The sequence below is a fragment of the Drosophila arizonae genome, chromosome 2 (genome assembly GCF_054131065.1).
Source record: "Drosophila arizonae isolate 15081-1271.41 chromosome 2, UAZ_ARI_1.0, whole genome shotgun sequence".
NCBI lineage: Eukaryota > Metazoa > Arthropoda > Insecta > Diptera > Drosophilidae > Drosophila > Drosophila arizonae.
Genome location: NC_142922.1, coordinates 23,925,213 through 23,947,452, shown reverse-complemented (window position 1 = coordinate 23,947,452; position 22,240 = coordinate 23,925,213). Strand labels below are relative to the sequence as shown.

The following is a 22,240-nucleotide window of genomic DNA, read 5'->3' as shown; positions in this document are numbered from 1 at the left end:
TAAATTATTTTAACATTAATCAATTTATGAACATTTGGAGGACTGAACGTGTATGGCTACTCGCAACTGGCAAAACTCTGGCAACGCTGCTCAATCCAAAATGGCGAGTAGAAAATTTTTGTACAGAAGAAGCGTCCAAGGAGAGTAAACGCCGTGACCGTGTGTTTTCCTAGCAATTAATTGCCAATAAAATAAATACAAATATTAATTTGAATATCAAATAAACAATTGCGCTAGCTAAGCGTCAAACGCAAATAAAACAACGCAGTGCTGTGCAATATAGTCGCGAAAGGAAAATAAAGCGTAATGTGAACATTTCAATGAAAGTTTTCGCCTCCGTGGGAATTCGTGCAAAAAGAGTAGAGAGAAAAAATTTGCAAACCGTTTGAAGTTGATAATACATTAAATTGTTAATACATTTATAAACAAATAAAAGTATTGTAAGATGATAATATTAATTAAAAGTAAACTGTGTAAAACATTAAACCTTTAAGTGTCATATGAAAGCGAAACTATTTTTTGTGCACAAGGTGACTTGTTTGTGTGTGTGTGCGAGCTCGTGAATGTATTGTTGTGTGTGTGTACGTGTGTGCAGACAGCCAATTTGGCATTGTTTTTGTACCGCTGCCACTTTGCTTGCGCCTGTCGGGAATGAATGAACAATGAAATGGAATAGAGATCCTAATATAACTAAAAATGTTCACCAAGGGCGCCAACTGCTGGTGAATACAAAATTCTCGCGCTAAAATTAGCTTACGCCCACGATAACAACCCAAAACCGAAACCGCATACCCACGTACACGATACAGCATTCACATAGATTGACATACTCTGAATAGAAGAAAAAATAAATAAAATATATAAACATACAATGGATTTGGAATTGGAAAATCTTAAGAACGACTTTCTGCCGCTGATCGCCGGCATCAAGCAGGAGCAATTGGATTCGGTGGCATCGGATGTGCTGCCGCCAAATCATTTGCCCAGTACTGCGGCGACAACATCCACATCCTCTTCCTCATCTTCATCGGTTGGTAATCCATGCGATAGTGCCGAGAAGCGGGTAAGTTGCTGAGCTGGTCTCACTTTTAATTTATCTCTATGTGTATGAGGTTAATAACTTGCAAGAGGTCTACACGTGTTGCGTTATGATAAGAAACCGTTGTTATCTTGCTCCGCTCTCAATCTATTGAATCATCAGAATGACGATTGACACAACTTATTATTGAAGCACATACATACATATATTTGTACGCAGCTAATCGTAAACAATACGGATATCCATTGTCTCGTGCAATTTTGTTCGTTATCTTTTCCCATGCTATAACAACAAACAAATGCTAAGGCACTCATACGCACAAACACACAGACAAAGACACACTTGCATATGTATGCAAAAGCACACAGACGTTGCTAAAATTGTGTTTCACTTTCGTGTTCAAGTCTCGTGCTGTTTGTTGTTCGGTTTCTGGTTTTGCTGGTTCGGTGTGAAAGGCAAAGCAAATATGTAACTACAAAGCGGAGAAGGCAACAACAACTGCTCACACTGCCATACACACACACACATACACACACTCACACATGAATACACACTCATTTACTCTCTCACACTTTTCGTACCGCAGAGTGCTCTCCATCAAGATCAGCTGCAGCGGACTGAGAATGACTCGCCTCTTTCAAGGCATGTGTATGTTTGTGTTGTGTTTGCTGTTTACTGTGTTTGCTGCGGTCTCGTCGCGCTTGAGCGCCATGAACGTCAGCTCCTCTATATGTATATTCAGATTCACAAATACAAGTTCCGAGTGGCGCAGACACTTTGAGTGCTATTGGAGTGGGAGATGAGCCATCGTAGCTCACACTTACACATGAGGCTACTAGTGGCGGCTGTAAATGACGTGCACTCATTCAATCCAACCGTCAATCATGCAACTGCCGACACACTATTGCATACATATATATATATATATATATATATATGTATATATACTTATATAAATGTGTGTTTTGTTTGCTTCTAAGGGTGCTGTACATGGCCTCGGTCGTCTGCTTTGGCCCCGTCATATGGTCAGCAATATTTAACCTGCGTCTTTCCTCTCATATTTGCTATCTCACTCACTTATTTAAAATGATATTTGTCAAAATATGTGCTCTCAACAATTTTAAGGAATTGTAATAGTTCAAAGTACTTCAAAATGGCCGGCAATTGCAAAATGGCGTCGACAGTACCTATCGACAGCTTCAGGAGAAACCTAATCATATTTATTCCTATACAAATACACTTTTATTCTACAACTGTCACTTGTTCATGCGGAATCTTGAATAGACAGTCGTTAACGACATATAAACTGGCAGCTGTCTGAGATCGTTGGAGCTTGAACGGAATGAAAGCCAAGAGAGGCAAATGATAATAATAATAAGTGGCCACTTTGGAATGAAATATTGAAATTAAATAAATGATAGATCAAATTCAAGTTGACGTAAAAATAAGAAATATTAACTTTCTTTGTTTCTAATACGAAATGCTAAGCGTTTGATACAAAAAGATTCCGATACATTGTCTGTTAAATGAACTTGAGTTAAAATATGAATGATTATGTAAGAGAGATGGTTTTAAAGTAAAGCATATTATTATCTCAATGAGTGTTTAAATATCGTGTAGGACTTCGGCTATTGCACTTCTCTAGGTCATCCTTGGGCTAGTTGGACGATTACCTTTAATGATATTTTCAGCTGTTACGTGTGTGTATGTGTCAGTGTGGTGTAGGCTGTAATTATTTGTTGAATCTGACACTATAATGAATGGGGAACTGCTGAGTTTCGGTGGAGAGCGGCCATTTTGTTTATTGGCTTTGCGTTGCTGCTTTTTCTTTTTTTTTTTTCTTCGACGAAACGTAAAATTAATTCCAAGAATTTGCTTTTAATGAGGTGCAATTAACTCTAATTTCACTAGAATATGCAAGCAAAGCAAATGGCGATGACCGATGAGAGAGGAGAACGGGGAATGAGCTGGAAGGCGCTTGAGCGCTACCCAAAAGTTTCTAATTAACTTTATTGCGTGGCAATCTTAACGAAGAGATCTTTGGAAAAGTCTCTTTTCACTTTCAGGCACCACTTGTGCCCTGCACCTGTCAAGCCCTGAGCTGTGTGTAATTTGTGTGAGTGTGTGTACGTACTCAACAGATACACATTTTAATTACTTTTCCGCCTCAACTGGCAGTGGGGCGTGGCTGGGACCTTAATCCAGCTATAGAGCGAGTATAATTGAAGCTGACTACGCGAACGGATCAGTTGAACTGTGAAGAGGGTGGCCCGCCTATATAGTACGATATGCTCCGCTCCGCATAGGTTACACATGTCACCTCCAACTATGGAGGGATTAGGCGCTACGCAGGACATAATCCGATCACATAAATCGGATTATAACGCACAATAAAAGACAGGCAAGCAGCCAGCGGCAACACAAGTTGACGTAACTTTAAATTGAAGCGCATGTCATGCTGTGGACCGGGGCAAAGATACGTATTTTAGCATCTGTGCAAAGTTTCATAAGCTTTATGTATAAATCCTGAGTGAGACGGCAAAATAGTTAAAGTACCCTGCCCCTTAAACATAAGCAAAAATCTAAAGCTTTGGGCGTTGCATTCGACAGCTGTGCCACGCCCATCGTCTTAACGGTACGCCTGCAACTGCATAAGCCAAGATGAAATTTTATTGCAACTGCATCACGTTTTGGACCCCTGCGGCTTAACTGTTTTGTATCTATAACAGTGGTATGCCGTCGCCATTTTGGAAAATGTATCTGAATAAGACTTATGTTGTTGATGGTGTGGAGATTTGCCGTTCATGTCACGGCCCGGGAGCACAAACAATTGCATAGGGCACAGAGAGAACCACAAACCGCAGCAGCAACAGCGGCAGCAGCAGCAGAAGCAGCGGCAGCAACATCGGTGGTTTTGGTAAGCTCCAGAGACCAGCTCTTCAGCTCTTTGAACCGTTAAACCCACAATGTCCAATGTCGCCAGCATTTGAGGCAGGCACATGGTACACGATACGTCCCTCCCTATAGGCCTGGATTCATAGCCTGTGCACGTAGTCGACCGCTTCATTAGTTTGTGGTTTTTGGCACAAACCCCATAAGCAGCCGACTTTACGTTACTTTGAAGATTTTCAACATTGTCATCTACGCAAATAACAATATCATTTCATAAATTCGAGAACACATACATATATACTCTTAAATTGAATATTGAATATCTTGGGTCTTGTAGATACAAATTATTTACTTTCTTAGTACAGATCCCTTGAAAGAATAAGAAATTGTTTATCTATTACTATCCGCATATAGCCAGATATAATGATTAAATTGGCATTGACAGAATAATAAACAACTTAATGGATATTTCTGCAATGCGAAAGTAGGGCCCATTTTCTTTAATGGGCCTCACATTGACGTAGCGATTGAACAATTTGCTCTATAAGTATGTATCTTAATAAACCACAACCAAAACCACTCAAAGCAATCAACTTCAATGGATTGGCATGGCATAACTCGCTGACTGACTGGCTACATGGCTGCTTGACTGCTTGGTTTGCTGTCATTGCCGATATGAATCATATTTTGAGGTCATCGCTATCGTCTACGACTTATATTGTACCTTGTATGTGGATTTACCCTAATAGGACTTTTAGCTGAAATATAGAAATATAAATTTATATACATATTTGTATATGATAAATTTCGGTTTGGTGTTGTGAGTATGAGTTTCTTAGTTACCTTAATGGAGATCCATCGATTTTCTGTATCCCTCGAAGCTCATAAAAACTTTTTCTTGGTTCTTTTGTGTGCCATTTACGATTTCCATACAATTAAATCTTTACGACTGTGACGATGGGAAACGATGCGAATGAAGCAAATAGCAGCACTTGTTCAAAAAAATTTTTTTTTCGAAAGATACATTTCTATACCCGTTAAAGAGAAGTTTTTGGGGTGGGGCAGACCAATTTAGCCCCACCCCGTTCGCTGTGTTGCCCATGCTCAGTTATCCTTCTATGTTAATCCACAATCAAATACAAACTCGTACATTTTTATGGCATCATTTTTGTAACAAATTTATTCTCTTTTTCCATTGGGTAGCTTAAATTGCGTTATGAAATGTTATGTCAGGTCATTAGGGTTTGCCCATTAGGCGACCCTCTCCACACTCACACACACCCTCCCTGTTCCTGGGAGCAGCGGAAATTGCTGCGCCGGTGCCGGATATGTCAGCGATTTAAGTAAATGGCCCAGACCTCATACTATAGTTTTATAATATAGAAATGCAGTACATTATAGCTTCTGTTTGAAATTTGTTTTTGTATTTTCCGTGTAAAATAATTCCAGCCAGATCAAGTTCATTTGTTAATACACCATTTCTTACTTCAAAATTATATTTTAAGGGTTGATCGTAGGTGATTAGTAAATTTACGGCCACACAACGTGATCGGAGCGCCTTTACAGTTTAACGGCTTCACCTGCATTTTGATTAGGATATTTTCTAGATTTTTAATGATATTTATGTTGTAGCTTGCGTGTCTTTAGTGTTCACGCGTGTTAAAGTATAATTTTGAATTCAAAGCACCATGCACGCAGATTAACGATCAATTCTTACAAATTAACGATGGATGTGACAAACCTTAAAACGTGATTTCTCTCTTAAAAGTGAAAAATGTGTTAAGTAAATCAACGTATAATAAAATGTGATAAAAGCATATATTCGTAAGCGCTTTCAATTCAATTCTTTGCTCCAGGATATAACGATGCGTTGCGTCTTGGCCAAGTCAAGATTATTGTATAAATCGCAGCACCCTTTCATGCTTTGCTGTACATACATTTATTTGTTCCCTCTGCTTAGTTCAATCGAAGAGTTTCGGGCACAATCAAGTTTTTGCTTTTATTATGGGAAGTATAAAGCATTTTATTGTGCCATCTGTTCAGACTATCTCACTCCTGTGCATAAATTTATCTCGCTCTTTCGTTCTCCCTACCTCACTTGTCGGAATTTATAGCTGGCATTTTGAACGTTCCTTATCTTTAAGTTTATTACGCAGGCTCATAAATATTTCAAGAGTCGCATTTTCTCTTATTCACCTGAGCCCAGTGGCTTTGAGTCCTTGGCTTGGAATTGAAAATACAACTCAAATAGAACTCCATTAATATTTTGCATTAAACAAAAAAAAAAAAAACCTTAAGTTAATCTATTGCCCAATGTAAAACGTATATTTATGGCTGTGAAATATTGATTAGTAAGGCCTCTCCTATTTTTAGAAAACGCCTTATCATAAATTATGACTAAGCCCATAAAACCAAAAATAAAAATATATAAATGCGTTGAAGTTGAACTTTTCCATATTTCCAAAGACAACAAATTTAATTATTGCCAAGAACAAACCATGACGATGCACACCAAATTGAATTCGCGTTGCCCATGGAAACTGTAGCAAATAAATTATTATTAGTATGCTTCGCTTTGCATTTAATTAATTTCCATTGTCAAACACAAAGATACGTAATTGATGATATTTGTGCACCGCAATCAGTTGGTAGACACAAAGGATGTGTTTGAAATTCAGGATGGTTAAATTTGACTTGACTTGACTTGACTATGAAAGCGGCAAGCAGACCACAAGTTCAAATTGACTTCTGCTGCAATTAATTACCTCTATTCTGTATATGTTATCCTTGTTGCTTGCTGCTTTTGCTTAAAGCGAGTAAAGGGAGCATCGTGTTTCCGTGAGCGTTGATGCTGATTCTATCATTTTGCATGTACATTTGTAAAGTGACGATATTTACGTATATTGTATGACGGGAAATATAAATAATGGCCTTTCTGACTGACAAACTGTGTGTTTGTGCAACCTGAAGCCTAAAGACGGAGCCAGCCCGACCACCAGCAGAGCCCGCACCAATAGCAATGGGAACAGGACACCGCCCGCAGCGTTAGGGACTTTCACAAAATGGCTGCCGAACGCCACCCGGAGTCCTTTTAGTAAGGATTCATGACGCACACAGATGATGCATGTTCTCATATAGCATTGATTTATTTGCCACCCACTGACTCGAACCAAACTGCCCGTTGTGCTGTCCTCGAAAATGCAGTGCAGCAATGCAGCCAGCCATTTATTAAATTTACTGCTCTTGTTGTCATGCAAAATGCAAAATTTGATTTTAAATGCTTTTGTTGTAATTGCGCACATTTAATTAAAAGTTAGTCATTTATATTTGTAACAAGCATTCGGACTTAATAAGACTGCAATAAAAATACAGCCGTATAAAAAAAGTTTTTAAAAGTTTTTTTTATATAAATATAAAATCATATATATGTAATCTGCTATAGTATTGCGCTGAAATATCTCATAATCATTGGCTTGAAAAATTGCATTTTGCTGTGATTGTAAACGCGCACAAAGTTGTAGAGTAAATGCAAATATTCCCCCCCAAATATATATATATATATATATATATATATATATATGCAAGAAATGTATATCGAAAAGTGTAATTTGAAGTTAATCAAGTGAATTATATATTACGGCCGAACCAATTTATATGCTAATTTTTGTTGTGTGACTTATCTGAATAATGGAAGTGGATTACATAAATACAAAATGGTAATCAAAATATTAATGGATATTTATTATGAAATGTTGAAAGCTTAATTTGTACCTTGTATATCCATGTGGAATGCTACTCAAGTAAGAGCGGGCGTAACCGATTGCTTAATGCTTGCTCTCGAATAAGCATCATTTATTCTGATATTGATATCATTGAATGATTTATACTTTCTTTTTTTTTTTTTTTTTTAGTTCTATGAAGGTCTGTAAACTATAAGAAGTTTAGCTATTCCCGATTTAACACATGACCATTGGGTATATATGCACAAGTGAACATTTCAATCTCCAAATATCTAACTGTTGTAGTAAATATAAAATAAATCTCTTCAGTGGACGATTCTAGTAATTATACAAGACCAATATACCCCTTTCGACCTCTAACATCAAGACATAACATTTATATAAATAATTATCTTCTTATTCATCATTTATTATAGTATCAAAAAGCACCATAATATAATATATTTAACATTCGATTCAGCATTATCATTGCAGATGATCGGGACAACGTTTGGTATTTCATTTAGTATAGTATAAATTATAATATGGTGAAATCATGGCTAATTAGCATAGCATGATAATGCCATTTGCATTTACTCTTACAAAGAAAAAGAATTCCTTACGAAAAGTTTCGTAATCATATTATTTGAAATCAAAATAAAATTATACTCAGGTAGTGCTACATAGATGTGCCGGAATACCAAAAACAAAAATTTCGTTGATAACCCAATCAAACTTTGTCTATATAGTTAAACTTATTTCTAGTTTTAAATTAGATTGCTCAACTTGAGGGCAGAATAAAAATAATTTCTCGCAATTGTATGCAATTGTAATGAAATGAATATTAATATTTATATTCGAATAGAATATGAAATTGAATTAATCAATGTCATGCGGTCATGCTGTTTATCATTTATATGAGCTACTTTCCTTAATTTTGTATACTTTTAAAATATTACTTTGAATTTTCAAAATGTTATTCGTTTGACTGCTTGTCAAAGCTAAAGCCCTGAATTTCGTTCGTCTCAGTGAACTTCTCTGAGCAGCAAAAGCTGCGGCTTAACTGAAAATCCAATTTGATGTGAACACGCAAATTAATGGAATTATGGGTGCCTGAAAAAAAAAAAAAAAATGGATTTGCCATGTGAGATATGTCTGAAAGTTGTAGCCAATGGGAGCTTCAACTGATTTTTTCCGTTGTCATAGTATCAACAACGAGCTCTGGTGTAAAGGCGAAGCGCGGGTGGGAGCCTGGGACGTGTAATAAAATATAGTTGTAGAACTTCTTTCATTTTCGCAACAAAAAAGTTTTTCTCTGACTAACAAGAATGGAACTTTTAGCAAACTTGAAAAACTTATTGCAAATAAATTCTCAATGAAATGTGAAAGGGCTTTAAAAGGCTTCGCCATTCTGGATGGAAATGTGATTAATTTCATCAAAGTTACATCAATCATAGCTGCACTCATTCTGTGGCAGCCGTCATGCCGTCATTCCATCATGTCAGCACATTTCTAGTGCTTCGTGCTGTGCGCTCCAGCAGTATTGAAGCCCTCAATTGTTATTGCCGTAGCTGTAGCTTTCAGCCATTGTTGTTGGGGCATCCTTTCAACATTTTCTAATTGAAATTGATTTAGAATTATTTATATATGCGATGCTTGGCACATACTGCCGTGGGCTGCTGATGTGCTGCTGTTCCTGATGCTGCTAATGGACAGCACAAAGGCAACGTCCATTTAATTTCATACCCTACCATAGCCCAGTTAGGCATTTGAAATCGTTAGATGCGCGTACCATTCGCTACATAGAATCAACCTGAGTTACTAATATTTTATTATTTGAGTTTTTTCAATTTGTTCAATTGGTTTACAATGGAAAGGTTTTATGTTTATATTTTTATTAATCTTATAAAAACCAAATATTCTTCCACAATATTTAAATGCCATGAAGAGCATACAAATTGAATAATTCATAGTTTAGATTTCTATTTAATGCTTTTGATACTTGATTGGCTGTTGGGAGCATCTTTTAATTGGAATTACCCGGCCAAATTGAACCCTTATTGATGTGTGTGTAGAGGCAAAATGTGAGCCAGAAACCATTTTGCTACCCGCTTTCAGTTTAAGGCAAGTCATTTCATCGTGATTGAAAACATGGGGGTAGCAGCTGGTTTCTTTTTTTTTTTTTCGCAACATTTATAATGGTATGTCAGTCGCATTGGACTTGAGCAACTTTTAAGTGGGCTGCGCCGGCCGAGCGTCCAATATGAACGAGCCGAGCGGGTGCACGAGCCCAGTGCCGTAGAGCCGACCTGTTTGGAGGCCCACATTTGGCTAGAGAACGAACGAACGAGCGAGCGAGTGCCGCAAGTGAGGAGAACGGCTATGGAGCATACATTATGATGAATGGCTTTCAAGTGGAACGTCGCCCCCTAATGCCCTGACTCTGAAACTATGTTGGCTGTGCTAGCTGCGCGTGGGCATGTGGCAAGCTTCCCATATATATATATATAGTATAAATTTAGTATATATAAATACAAAATGGCTGCTCCCAGATGATTTATGAGCGCTGAGGCGTTTCGAAAGCTGAGAAGAGATAGAGAGAGCGAGAGAAAGAGAGATTCGTTAGAGAAAACCGAGTCCAACTTTCTCTCTTTGACACTGTTGACGTCAACATCGAGTCCCAAGATGGATCGCTGGATCGTAGCATACGAATTGCAGTGATGGATCCCAGCCTTGTTACAATGCCGAACCGCGAATTCGCACTGTTTCACGATTTCACGACTGGTTATTGCCTGATGTGGCGCATTCATCAATGTCCATGGCGCTTCCGTTGCCACGCAACCAAAGACATACATATATATGCTCTGGCCGTTGCAAGTAAAACGCTCGCATACCAATGCAGTAATCTTTATCGAGCAAAAGCATAATCAATCAATTGGATTTATGTGCTCCAACTCGAGATAAAACTAATCAATCTTGCCCTGCGACAGTCGCAGAAGACGACCAGAACAGCGCCAGGACCAGCAGCTGTCTGTGCAACCCATTCCAGCGTCTCTCCAGTATCAGTAGGGAGCTTTATTTATTTGTTTACACCGAGAGCTAAGCTGGTTCTTTTATTTCGTTCGTCGTTAAACTGTATGCTCCCCTTTCTCTTTGGAAAGGAGGTGCGATTAATTATAAAAGAGAAATTGCTTTTCAGATACTGCATGCCTATTTCCTTACAAATATTTAATTTAAATTTCTACTTGAATTGGATACTGTCTATTGTATTATTACATTCTTTCGGCTTTAATCGGATACTCAATTATTTTCGGCCTTTTTATTGATAGTGTAATAATGTTTGCACCTAGATATTCCAAAACTCATAGCGAATTTCCATGTTTTTTTTATTTTTAACAGTTTTCGGCCACTTTAATAGTTTGTCAGTTCATCGAGCTGTGGTTTATCAAATGACTACGATAGGTTCAGATTTGATTAGATAATATTCGCAGAACATTCATCATGGGCTGGTGAAAGTTCTACCTTATCCAAAAGTCATTTCAATAAGCAATAAAGTGAAATAATATAATTGATATCAGCACTCGGTAGATTAACTAAAAAGTGGTCAAGAGGGTTTCCACTTATAGATAAGATACGCCACTTAAACAAAAGTGCCTTCTGATATAACTGCTAAAAGTGGTGTCATTTTATTTTTTATTTTTTACTTTTCAGCTTTTAGTAGACATAATCCAATTATAATTTTATTAGTTGATTTTAACAATTGCTCTTCTCTTTATATATTTACAGTCAGAATCAAATTCATCGGCATCTGCAAAATTTACACTGTTCAAATGCGTTTACTGCGCTCAGGTGCTGAGCATCAATGATCGTCCCAAACTGCTCGAGTGCCTGCATGTAGCATGTGGACAGTGTGTGAACACAAAGTTCTCGGAGTTAGATCGGTCTCTGCCGCCACTGATACACTGTCCAGTCTGCGACAATGCCTCGCAGAATGAATACATCATTGATAATCAGTTCCTGATTGAGCAATGCGCTGCTGGTGATAGTGGCGATGGTAACGGGTCCACCGACGGCCTGAAGAGTCTGTTAACGGCCAACATACAGTGCAGCAGCTGCTCGGATGGCGCAGTGGCCACATCGTGGTGCGTGGACTGCTCGGAGTACATATGCGACAGCTGTGTCCAGGCTCATCAGCGTCTTAAGATCACCAAGGATCACACCATCAAGCCAAAAGATGAGGCCAACAATGAACAACTGGCAGGCACTGTTGGCGTCGATAAACTGCACATGTGTCAGCTGCACACTCAAGAGAAGCTATCGTTATTCTGCGAAACTTGCGACAAGCTCACTTGTCGAGATTGCCAACTGAGCGATCATCGAGATCACAAGTATAAGTTCGCCCATGAGATTGCTACAGAGTCGCGACAGGCGTTGTCCACACTTGTTTCTGAGATCAACTATAAGCGCTTTTTGCTCTCCTCCGCCACAAAGGTGATCGATGATCGCCAACAGCTGATACATGACAAGAAGAAGGATCTAATAAAGGAAATAACTGCGATGGTTGTCAAAATAACCAACACGGTCAACATGCGCGGCAAGCAGCTGGTTATGCGCCTCAACGAGGTATGCGACAGCAAGTTGAAGGTCCTGGTCGAGAAAAAAGAGACACTGCAGTTGCTTTCGGATAATACGGATCATTGCATTGAATTTATGCAGAATGCCCTTGAAAAGGGCAGCGACTTTGCCATATTATCGAGCAAAAAATCACTTGTGCGCCATCTGCAAAAGCTGAAATGTCAGCGTGCCGATATACCCAATCCAGAGATTCCAGTGCGTATTCAGGTGCAACTAAACCAGGTCGCCGAACTGCAAAAGGTTATCTCGCAACTGGGCATTGTTATAGTCGATGGCAAACCATATCCGCCGTCACCAGCGCCCTCCCAAAACGGGCCGCAACCACCGCCACCTCGTCAGCCACCTAGCCCAAATATGGCGCCACCGCTACGTCCCGGCCTGCCTCCGGGTATGACAGCTGGCCTTTCACCCAACGGTCCACCAGGTGCTTTTGGACCACAGAACGGGCCCCCAATGTATAGCAATGCGGCTGCACAACAGCAATTCAACAATCTGTCCATGAGTCGCTCCTTTCCAGGCGATGGCTCAGGTAAGGGTATGCTACAATTAGCTTAATCCTAAATAATCCTTATTTTGGATGCTAACTCGTGCTGTGAACACTCTCTGTATGTTTACTTACAGTTCGGTTTAGTGGCATGCCACCTGTTGGCATGCAGCGTCAGGGTCAACCACATGTCAGCTCTTCTACACATCCGCAAAATATGGGTTAGTTAGAGATATATTCATATGTAAAGTAGATATTTATAGCATTTCTAATCCATAGATATCAGCCTGCGAGGACTGCTAAACAACCAAGCAGCACAAAGTCCTAATGCTCATTTGGCATTTAATGGCCCGCCAAGCTATCCAGGCGGACCGCAGGGCACACCTTCGCCGGCCCACCAGCAATCGATGCCACCGATGCGCCCACATTTCATGCCCGGTCAACAGAGCTTCGGACAAGGTGGCGGCCCAGGCGGCGGGCCCAGAGACAACAGCAGCTTCATGAACAGCAACGCGCGCTTCCAGTCACAATACCAGCGCATGGCGAGTCATGCCCAGCAGCAGGCCGCAGCAGCAGCTATGGCCAGTGCCAGTGCCGGCGGGGGCGGACAGATACCTTCCCCTGGCGCACTGCAACGACCACCAATGATGCCCAATCCCATGCAGAATGTATGCAAAATCATTCAGCTCATAAATTATTTTATAAATAAAATTAATAATGGTTATTGGTTTTATTAACAGCCATTGGGGTTTCATGGGAGCCAGGCTGGTTTTAACGCTGGGCCTCCACAAACCTCACCACAGTTGAGTAGCGCTATGCACAGCCTCGCCAAATGGCATATACCACAATCCGCGCAGCAATCAAGCAGTGAGTGTCATTAATAACAAATCCATTCCATACGATTAACAATTGAATGATTACAGTGTGCCAGCAGCAAGGACCGCTATTACCATTCGCTAATGGCCGTCAGACTTCGGAAAATTTTAAAATCTCATTAAAATCGCCAAATACTCTAAAGAATAGTACACCGCCCAGTCTCAACATGGGCGGGCCTGCATTGCCAGGCCTAAGCAATGGATCGTCCTCTGCCAATACAATAGCGCAGTTAAATGCAGCTGCACTCGGTCTTGGCCCGGCGGTTTCCATACTCTCAAATGTCACATCGACAAATCCAAAGACACCCAGCCCTAGCACTCATGAGGTAAGATTAATATTATTATTAACAGTTTGATATCTAGAGCGTTTTTTGTTTGTTTTGTTTTGCCTACTTAGAACACCAAGGACTTTACTGAACCTATTGACAAGGTGCGTGACGACTCCATAAATGATTTAATTGCAACCATTGCCAAATTGGACTCGAATGGCGTACAAGTACTGCCAGAAGGGCGTACCAAAACCACCTCACCGCAGGTACATAGCTCGACGGATTTATCCAATACACAGGAAGGTGAGTACCTCTTACATACAGCTAATTTCGCTTTCGGTCTAGGCTAATTCTATGGGTTGTGGGTGTGTGAGTGTTTGACATCTCAAAAGCTAAGCATTAAATCTTGATCCCTTAAAAGAAATATACAAAATTTAAACTGAAAACTAGTGGTAATGTATATAAAAACTTTCCTTGCGTATTTTTCTTTAAAAATGATTATTTTTTAAATAAATAAATATGCTGTAAGTTTATAATCTGCTGTTACTAAAATAATTTTGTTAAATAGCTTTGAGTTCCTATTCGAATGAGTGAGAGCAACAATCTGGTTATTTCAATCTGTCACTATTAAGCATTGTATCTGAGTTTTATATTTAACATTACGTTGCTGCTGGTTTTAAATCGATTTTATTCAATTCTCATGTAACTTTGCTTTGTTTATTTCTATTTTCAAAACTGCAAAACTCGATTTCCGAAAACCAAACCAAAAACCCAAAATAAAAATCAATTTAAACGCGCAATAAACCGTAAAAATCAATTACTAACCAATAAATTATTATATTCGACAATTCAAAATGAAACCAAACAAAACAAATCAAATCAAACCACAAACAAATCAACACGAAACAAATACACATACACATAAACATACACACACCCATACACACTCATCGTACACGAATGCAAACATACAACTAATCATATCAGTTAATAATAAAAATGAACAAAAAGACGACCCCAATGAGGATTGGTGTGCTGTATGCCTGGATGGCGGCGAATTGATGTGCTGCGACAAATGCCCAAAAGTATTCCATCAGAACTGTCACATACCCGCGATTAGCTCGCTGCCGGACGAGAGCGAGAGCTGGCAATGTTTGTTGTGTGTCAATCTCAAGGAGCTAACCAAAGTTGAGGGTAACGAAAAGTCGCAACCGGGCGAACTGAGCAGCTTGGAGTTGAGAATACTGCAGCGCATATGTCTGGAGCTCTACTGCCAGTATGAACAGAGTCTCAACTTCCGTGAACCGGAATCACCGGCTAACTCGCAGTACTATGAGATTATTTGCAAGTAAGTCCCTGTAAATTGTTTTGTTTGAATAATGTATTGACTTGAGTTGTCTCTATAGCCCTATGTCATTAGATGTTATTCGCACGCGCTTAGATCCTTCCAGTCCTAATCACTACAAGGATATAGCTGGCTTTGTCTCCGATGTTCGATTAATCTTCAAGAATACTTACCTCTTTTATCAGGTGAGTGAATTGTGTATTCGTCGAGCTTCGATCAGTTTTATAAATTTGTGCTTATATTACTTTCACACAGGAGGACTCGAAGACATATAGCAATGCCAAATATTTGGAAAACTTCTTTGAAGAGCAACTGGCTAAATGGCTGCCCAACTATGTCAGTAAGAGCGGCACTTCCACTTCGTCCAATTCGCCAAGCTTGCAGGCGGCGGCTGCTGCAGGGTCTCCAGCCCCAGTTGAGAACGGCCGGAAGAGCTGCAGCTCTGCCTCGCTGGCAGACAGCGAAGATGCTTGCTTGCCGGCCAAGCGGTTGCGTCGGTCGGCGCATGAATAGAACGAGCTTTTGCCCGATAAGAAGGGCACGGAGAAGCAGCCGCAGCCAGAGGATGAAGAAGACGATAAAGAAAAACAGTCTAACAAAAAAGACGAGGATGAGAAAGATAAACACAATAATTCAGAACAAAATCAAAATCAACCCGAAGATGGTGAACCGCCGCTTTCGGAAAAAGAAGCTGATAAAAGAGAAGAGCCGTACTTATCGGATCTGGAATTGGATTTAGCACAGCGACCTCGTAGTTTGGGTAGCAATGTAATACAGGAGAGCGCCGATTATGTGCTTCAGCTTCTGCATGCGTATGCCGCTGCTTTCGGACTGTAGAGCGTATTGAGTGACACATGATGAAACATATCCGTACACACTCACAACTACTAAATCCAACACTGTTATAAATTATAAATGGCGCTATATGAGTAAATATGAATATCTAAGAATTTTGTAGCTGGTGTACAATTAGTTTTTAATTAACCAACTGTAAATAAGCAAGTCATTTGATATGATTTATGATTTAATAATGCAACAATAAATTTGAAGGGCGCTAGTTAAGTCATATGCAAATGTTTTAGCTAAACTCTTAAGTGTTAAATATACATAGGTAAACATATATACCAAGTAGAGATTAATTCCGAGCTTAAGTCTACTCCAAATTCACTGCATAATTTATGAGTGATCCAGACTCTACCCTCTAACCCTCTGTATGTGTTAGAGTTGTATTTACTTTTGTGATAGCAAAAAAAAAATAACAAAATGAAAATGAACAAATTTAATTTTAATATGTATAATAAATACAGCATCCCAACTCATTTTGACATTTTACTTTCGAATTTGCTATGTACGATATTTATTGCCCATTTTTCCGATACTGTATATATCCATATATATATACAAATATCTAAAACCTAAGCATTTTTCAACCCATTTTTTTTTTATTCACGCTCACTTATAGAACAACAAACATTCGTATACCGTATAAGAAGACATTTGTAATAAGTTGCAATTAGGAAAATAAGTTTGAATGAATGAAACCCACAATATAAAACAATACAATATATATACAGAAATATATATATTCTAAAAACATAGATCTTTTAATGTTGTACGTTTGACGTTTTAATTTAAGTATACCATATAGAGCCGATAAAGCATGCAGCCAATCAGTCTACTAGTAATACCCATTAGAGCCATAACAATACACTACTCCGTAATGAAATAAGGTCAGTGCACAATAAATATGCATTGGTATTGGTGTGTTTATATAGTACATACATATATGACATAACTATCTATAATAATAATTGATTCCAACTCAACTAACCAGTCAAATGCTGTGGACAAATGTTTTGTTTTTATTTACATACATATGTATATTAGTACGACATGAAATTGAAACTGAAATGAAACTCAATTCTCCATATTGCGAATATTTTTATAAATATTTTAACTACAAACTTGAAATGGAAAATACAAGAATATCTTCTAACCGATCTAATCAAATCATAATAATAAAAATAAACAAAAATCCTATTAATGTCACATAATGAAAAACAATAAAATAGAAAAACATAGAAATTAAATTAAACAGATGTAATGTCTACTATAGATATATATGTATATGGATGTATTAATAGAGGAACAGTAATGTGTGTGCTATCCTATCAAAATTGAGGCAAACAATTGAAAGTGGAATGATACCAGGCGGAAGCCTAATATGTTTATATGTTGAATGTGAAAACCATAGAAATTATTATATATCTGTTTTAGCTGTAAGTTTTACTATAAATATCGAAAACAAAATAAGAAATTACATACTGAATGTACTACTTACTATCAAGTGGATTTTTAAATAAAAGAAAAAGGCAACATTTCATTTCGATGCTCATTCTTAATCTATCATATACCAAAGAAGCCATCGTCCCGCATATATTGCTCGTCCAGATGCTGGTAGGGCTACAGCAGAAATCGCTCATCAATCAGCGTCTTGCGCGAGACATTGCGACGCACCCAGCGCTTGAAGATGTGGCGAATAAGCTGCAATGATTGATGGACAGCTGTCGGACATGGTCGAGAATTAAGATATTTATCTTTTGACTCACCATATTCAAGGCGCAAGCTATAGCGACGCCAAGTAGCAGACTGGAGGTCAGTAAATAGATGGAGAGCAGCACAAGTATCTCCAATACAAATATATGTAAATGGTTGCCCAGCAGCAGAACGCGACTAAAGCTCAGTGCATCATCAATGTAGAAGGTGCCCTTATCTATGAGATACATAAATACGTAATTTTCCATGATTTATAAGGCATCTTGCACAACTCACTCTCTGTTAGATAGTTTTCAATTTCACAGTTGAATAGCTTTTCCGTCAATGTTTTTTCCTTAATGATATAATCCATATCCTTGATGGCCTGCATAAAATTCATATTTTTAGTTTCTTAAAATGTATATTGCATTCGTAAAATTTTAAAATTAATTTAACCATTTAAAATTATTAATTTAGTAAATATTAACTGTGAATATATTGTCAACTCACGTGATCGATAAATGCACAGAAGAACCGATTGACGCTGGCGTAGGCAATGGAAGTGCGCTCCACCTGGCCATCAATGCTGGAGATCTGCGGTTCCTTTTGGTAGAGCAACGTCTGGGACATGCTGCCGTCTCGGCTGCGTTGGAAGGGCAAAAGCAGGCGATCCAAATATATGCTAAAAAGGCAGGCAGAGTTCCTAAGTTAGAATTCTACTACGACGATATAGATTAAAGCTGTACCCACCGCAGATTACGTGGTGGCAATATGATGTAGGACTGCTTGTCTGAATCAATAAGCAGTCCACGTCGGCCGCACATGTTCTGTGCCTCGCGCTGCAGCTGCAGGATCATGGAGGACATGTCCGTATCGGCGAAGCCATGCGGCGAACGTCCATGTATATAGTAGCCATAGCCCGGCTCGAGTAGCGAAAATAGTGAGATGTTAGCCAGGCTGCAGAGATCAACGAACTTCTGGAGTGGATTGGATTGAAGTACTCGAAGCAACATCAGTTGCATCAGATATGTGGCCACATACACAGCACTTATCAAGCAATAGCTAAGACTTTGAAACTTTCCGTAATGCTGAAGCAGCTGATAGGCGGCGATCACGACAAAGGCTTGAACCAAACTGGAATATCGCTGGGCACAGCTGAGCCTAATCCAAGCATTGGCTGTAAAGAGAATTCGCCAGGCGGAAACGCTGCTCTCGGCGACATATGTGCGCACGCTGGAGCAGAGCGAGGAGCTGTCCAGATTGAGGCGCTGACCCTCACAGCTGCTGCGTGGGCGCTCCCAATCGATGAGGAACAGCTCCAGTTGGCTGGCGCGTCGCAGATGTACAGCAAGAAAGATGAGCTGCAGCAGGCAGGCGGGATAGATGAGCACTGCCAATCGCTGAGGCATGCAAGCCTGCAGAGCCAACAATAGCAACCCCGTGATCAGTAACGCCAGTGCCACATTGGCGGCCAGTTGGAGCAGCAGCTCCAGCAGATTTATGGTCTGGCAGAGCTCGGCGCGACGGCGTCGTCTCAGATTCTGTAGGCGTAGCAGTGCAGCCACGAAGGCTAAAAAGAGCAGCAACGGCAAAGCCAGCTCCAGAAAGAGCTTCGCAGTGCCGTTTTGATGCAGTTGCTCAAAGCGGACGCGCAACCGAAATGGATATAGCTGAGTCAACGACGCGTTCCCTGTAATTTCAATGTGACGATAGCTGAGCTGCAGCAGCGGCAGACCCAGTCGCCGGCCAGCCTGGACGTTGTACTTCAGTTCCACTCTATCCACATATCGCAAGGAGCGGTAGAGCTGTAGCTTGTGGGCATCTTCATAAAGCGGCAAGATAGGATGCATTCGATTATCACGGGGATGCGCGGAAATCAGCTGAAAGCGCTTTACTAGCTGCCATTCCTCTTCCTGCGAGCGCTGCAATGGAGAAGGACGAATATCAAATTTGGATTATTGCGGATATTCAGATACTCTACCTGATTCTCTGCAGTCAGTGTCTCGATGAGCACAGGCAGCTGGTGTAGCAGATATGACCAGTTGCTGCTAAAGTTGAGATAGAGATTATGATAGTTATCATTCCCGTCTCGACTAGCGAAATCTATGAGCTGCTCCAGGCTCAGCTGGCAACTAAGCTCCGGCTGGTGCTGCTGCTCTAAGCCCAAAGTAGGTGCCTTTTGAGCTGGACAGAGATTAAGCTGCTCCAAGTGAAGAGGACCCCACCGCTTAAGACGTCCCGCCAGGTCGTAGGTTGTGCTAAAGATTTGTAGTTCCGTCTGATTCGCCAGATGGAGCGTGGTTGTAAGCAACTCTCGTGTTGCTCTGCCTTTTTTATAGAACAGAAAGGGCTCCAGAGCGCGCAGCTGTTCGCCCGCATGGGCATATTTGATGGCCACATCCGACATCTGAGTCAGCAGAAAGGGGCTGCATGGCGAGTGCTTGTCCAAGGAGTAGTGCGAGAGGACACACAAGTTGGCCAGTTCCTGGCATGCACTGTCATTCCTGAGTGCCAAGCAAAAGAAGGCAACAAACTTGAGGTCCCCAAAGTGGAGCCGGCTGGGGGAGCTGGACTTCAATTTGATGGTTGTCTGCCAGAAGGCGTTGTAGTGCAAATAGGGTTGTAACAGCGTGTTGGCTATGCAATAGTCCTGGTAGTGGAAATTATACGCAGCATTGCAGCTATGACAGTCGCTGATGTTGCTGCCGGAGTTCGTTTTGGCCAACACTATGGAACCGCTTGTTGAACTATTGAGATACTGGAAGCTACACTGTGTGGATGGCAACTGAATTTCCGTACAGTTCCCAGAGGACTTTGTGGCATTGCTACAGATCTCCTTGCAGGTTGGCCAACGTTTGGACTTCTCGAAAACGGATATATACCCAATTGGACAGTGGCAACCGAACTCTGAATGGGGGAGAAAGGAAAGTGCAAAAAGAGGGAGAGAAAGAGATTATAATTAGAGAGATTGCGCATTCGGTCAAGACTATACATAAACCCATTATTATGAATAGATACGTTATAAAAGCTATAAATCATAGTTAATCGCTGTTTCTGCCATTTCAAAAATCCTATCACATATAATGATATATCTTCATTATTTGCTAAAATATCTAATCAGACTTCAATGCGAAATTTATATGTTGTATACATACATTGATATAAAGACAAGTTATCTGGAGCACATCCATAAGAGCTTAAATACATCAGAATTTTCACGTGATCCTCATAACGCAAAGCGAGCGTCCCAGCTCTTTGTAGGGGTTGCTACTTAAATGGGTTGCTTCTGTCACTCAAAACTTAACCTCAATTGTAAATCCAACATGCACTTTTCTACTTCGTGATAAACGCTCTACATGCAATGTCTAGTGAGTGCTACAGCTCCCCCATCTGCTGCATAGTCATTTGTTTAATCAATAGACCCACTTACTGTCTGCAGTAGGCTGCAGCTCCTTCGTGTCTCCGTCTCCAGGCTCATTGCAGGGAGAGCATTGAAAATAGTTCAAATTGTAGAACTCATTCCTGAGACACTTTTGAGTATGTTGAAACCGAAATGTGTGTGGCGTTGGCGATGGTTTTGAATCCAAAATCGTACAGTTTCCGAGCTTAATGAAAACTGTTGTCCACAACAATGGGAAGAACCAATTTACCAAAAGGAAGCACATAATACTCAAAAATATATATATTTCTTTCGTTTTCCGATGTGGGCCCAATGAATCACAAATGTGAACTGAATTTGAGCTGCAATTGCGGTTGCACGTTGGCAAGTAAACAAGTTCTTAGTGGAGTGGGTACGAATCCTTTATTGTTTGCCAAAAGTTGCTATAGCTACCCAACCCCCATGCAATATGCTTATTCCACCTGTTTCAGTTGGTGGTGTCCTTTGTTTTGTTTTGTTTTATTTAGTTTTTATGAACAGTTGAATGACTGACCACACAGCAATGGGTTAATGAGGGCGTCACTTGTTACACCTTTCGTTTTGGTTATCGCGTGCTTGGCGACTTTTTTTCGCCATTTGCGTGCTGTAAATTATGATTAGCTTATTTATAGTAGTTACATTTTGCACATACAAGTTATTTAGCTTACGAAAATGAGTATAATTATTTTCTAATGGACTTACATTAAGAAATGTCATTTTGCTTTCTTATTTGCTTTACGATATTATATTAGATTAAGCTCAGTAAATATAATATACATACAAAATTTAAGGCTGTATTAATTGTTCTGTATGTGAGGTTATTATGGATAATTTCTATAATTACAAAAAACCGTTTATGAGCAATTATCGATAGTTTTTTCAGTATAACAGTTCAAACTGTAATATGCAAATTTATGATACGACCTCAAATTATCGGCAACAATCTCAATATCGCAAATATCCACTGGCAACGAAACAAAAATATCGATGTAACATCTCGTGCTTAAAACATCGTCTATGTTGCAATTA

At 39.8% G+C, this 22,240-nt stretch overlaps 2 protein-coding genes across 4 annotated transcripts; one reads left to right on the top strand and one right to left on the bottom strand.

Annotated features, from left to right (window-relative positions):
* Positions 1–88: 88 nt before the first annotated feature.
* On the top strand, positions 89–17,641 carry bon (tripartite motif-containing protein bonus). 3 transcript variants are annotated; one of them, XM_018018000.2, is made up of 10 exons: positions 89–1,063; positions 11,437–12,814; positions 12,907–12,990; positions 13,049–13,437; positions 13,510–13,636; positions 13,693–13,970; positions 14,042–14,216; positions 14,925–15,261; positions 15,320–15,443; positions 15,514–17,641. In XM_018018000.2, the coding sequence occupies exons 1-10, from the start codon at positions 872–874 to the stop codon at positions 15,769–15,771; spliced, it is 3,342 nt and encodes a 1,113-aa protein (XP_017873489.1). In that variant the 5' UTR covers positions 89–871; the 3' UTR covers positions 15,772–17,641. The 3 variants fall into 3 exon arrangements, with proteins under 3 accessions (XP_017873489.1, XP_017873487.1, XP_017873490.1); XM_018017998.2 differs by having other exon boundaries at positions 14,901–15,261; XM_018018001.2 differs by lacking the exon at positions 12,907–12,990 and having other exon boundaries at positions 14,901–15,261.
* On the bottom strand, positions 15,511–22,223 carry LOC108620951 (meckelin). Its single transcript, XM_018018003.2, has 8 exons — positions 21,914–22,223; positions 21,224–21,815; positions 19,775–20,700; positions 18,544–19,715; positions 18,304–18,475; positions 18,091–18,178; positions 17,868–18,031; positions 15,511–17,802 (listed from the first exon to the last, which is right to left on the bottom strand). The coding sequence occupies exons 2-8, from the start codon at positions 21,456–21,458 to the stop codon at positions 17,722–17,724; spliced, it is 2,838 nt and encodes a 945-aa protein (XP_017873492.1). The 5' UTR covers positions 21,459–21,815; positions 21,914–22,223; the 3' UTR covers positions 15,511–17,721.
* Between the last annotated feature and the right edge of the window lie 17 nt (positions 22,224–22,240).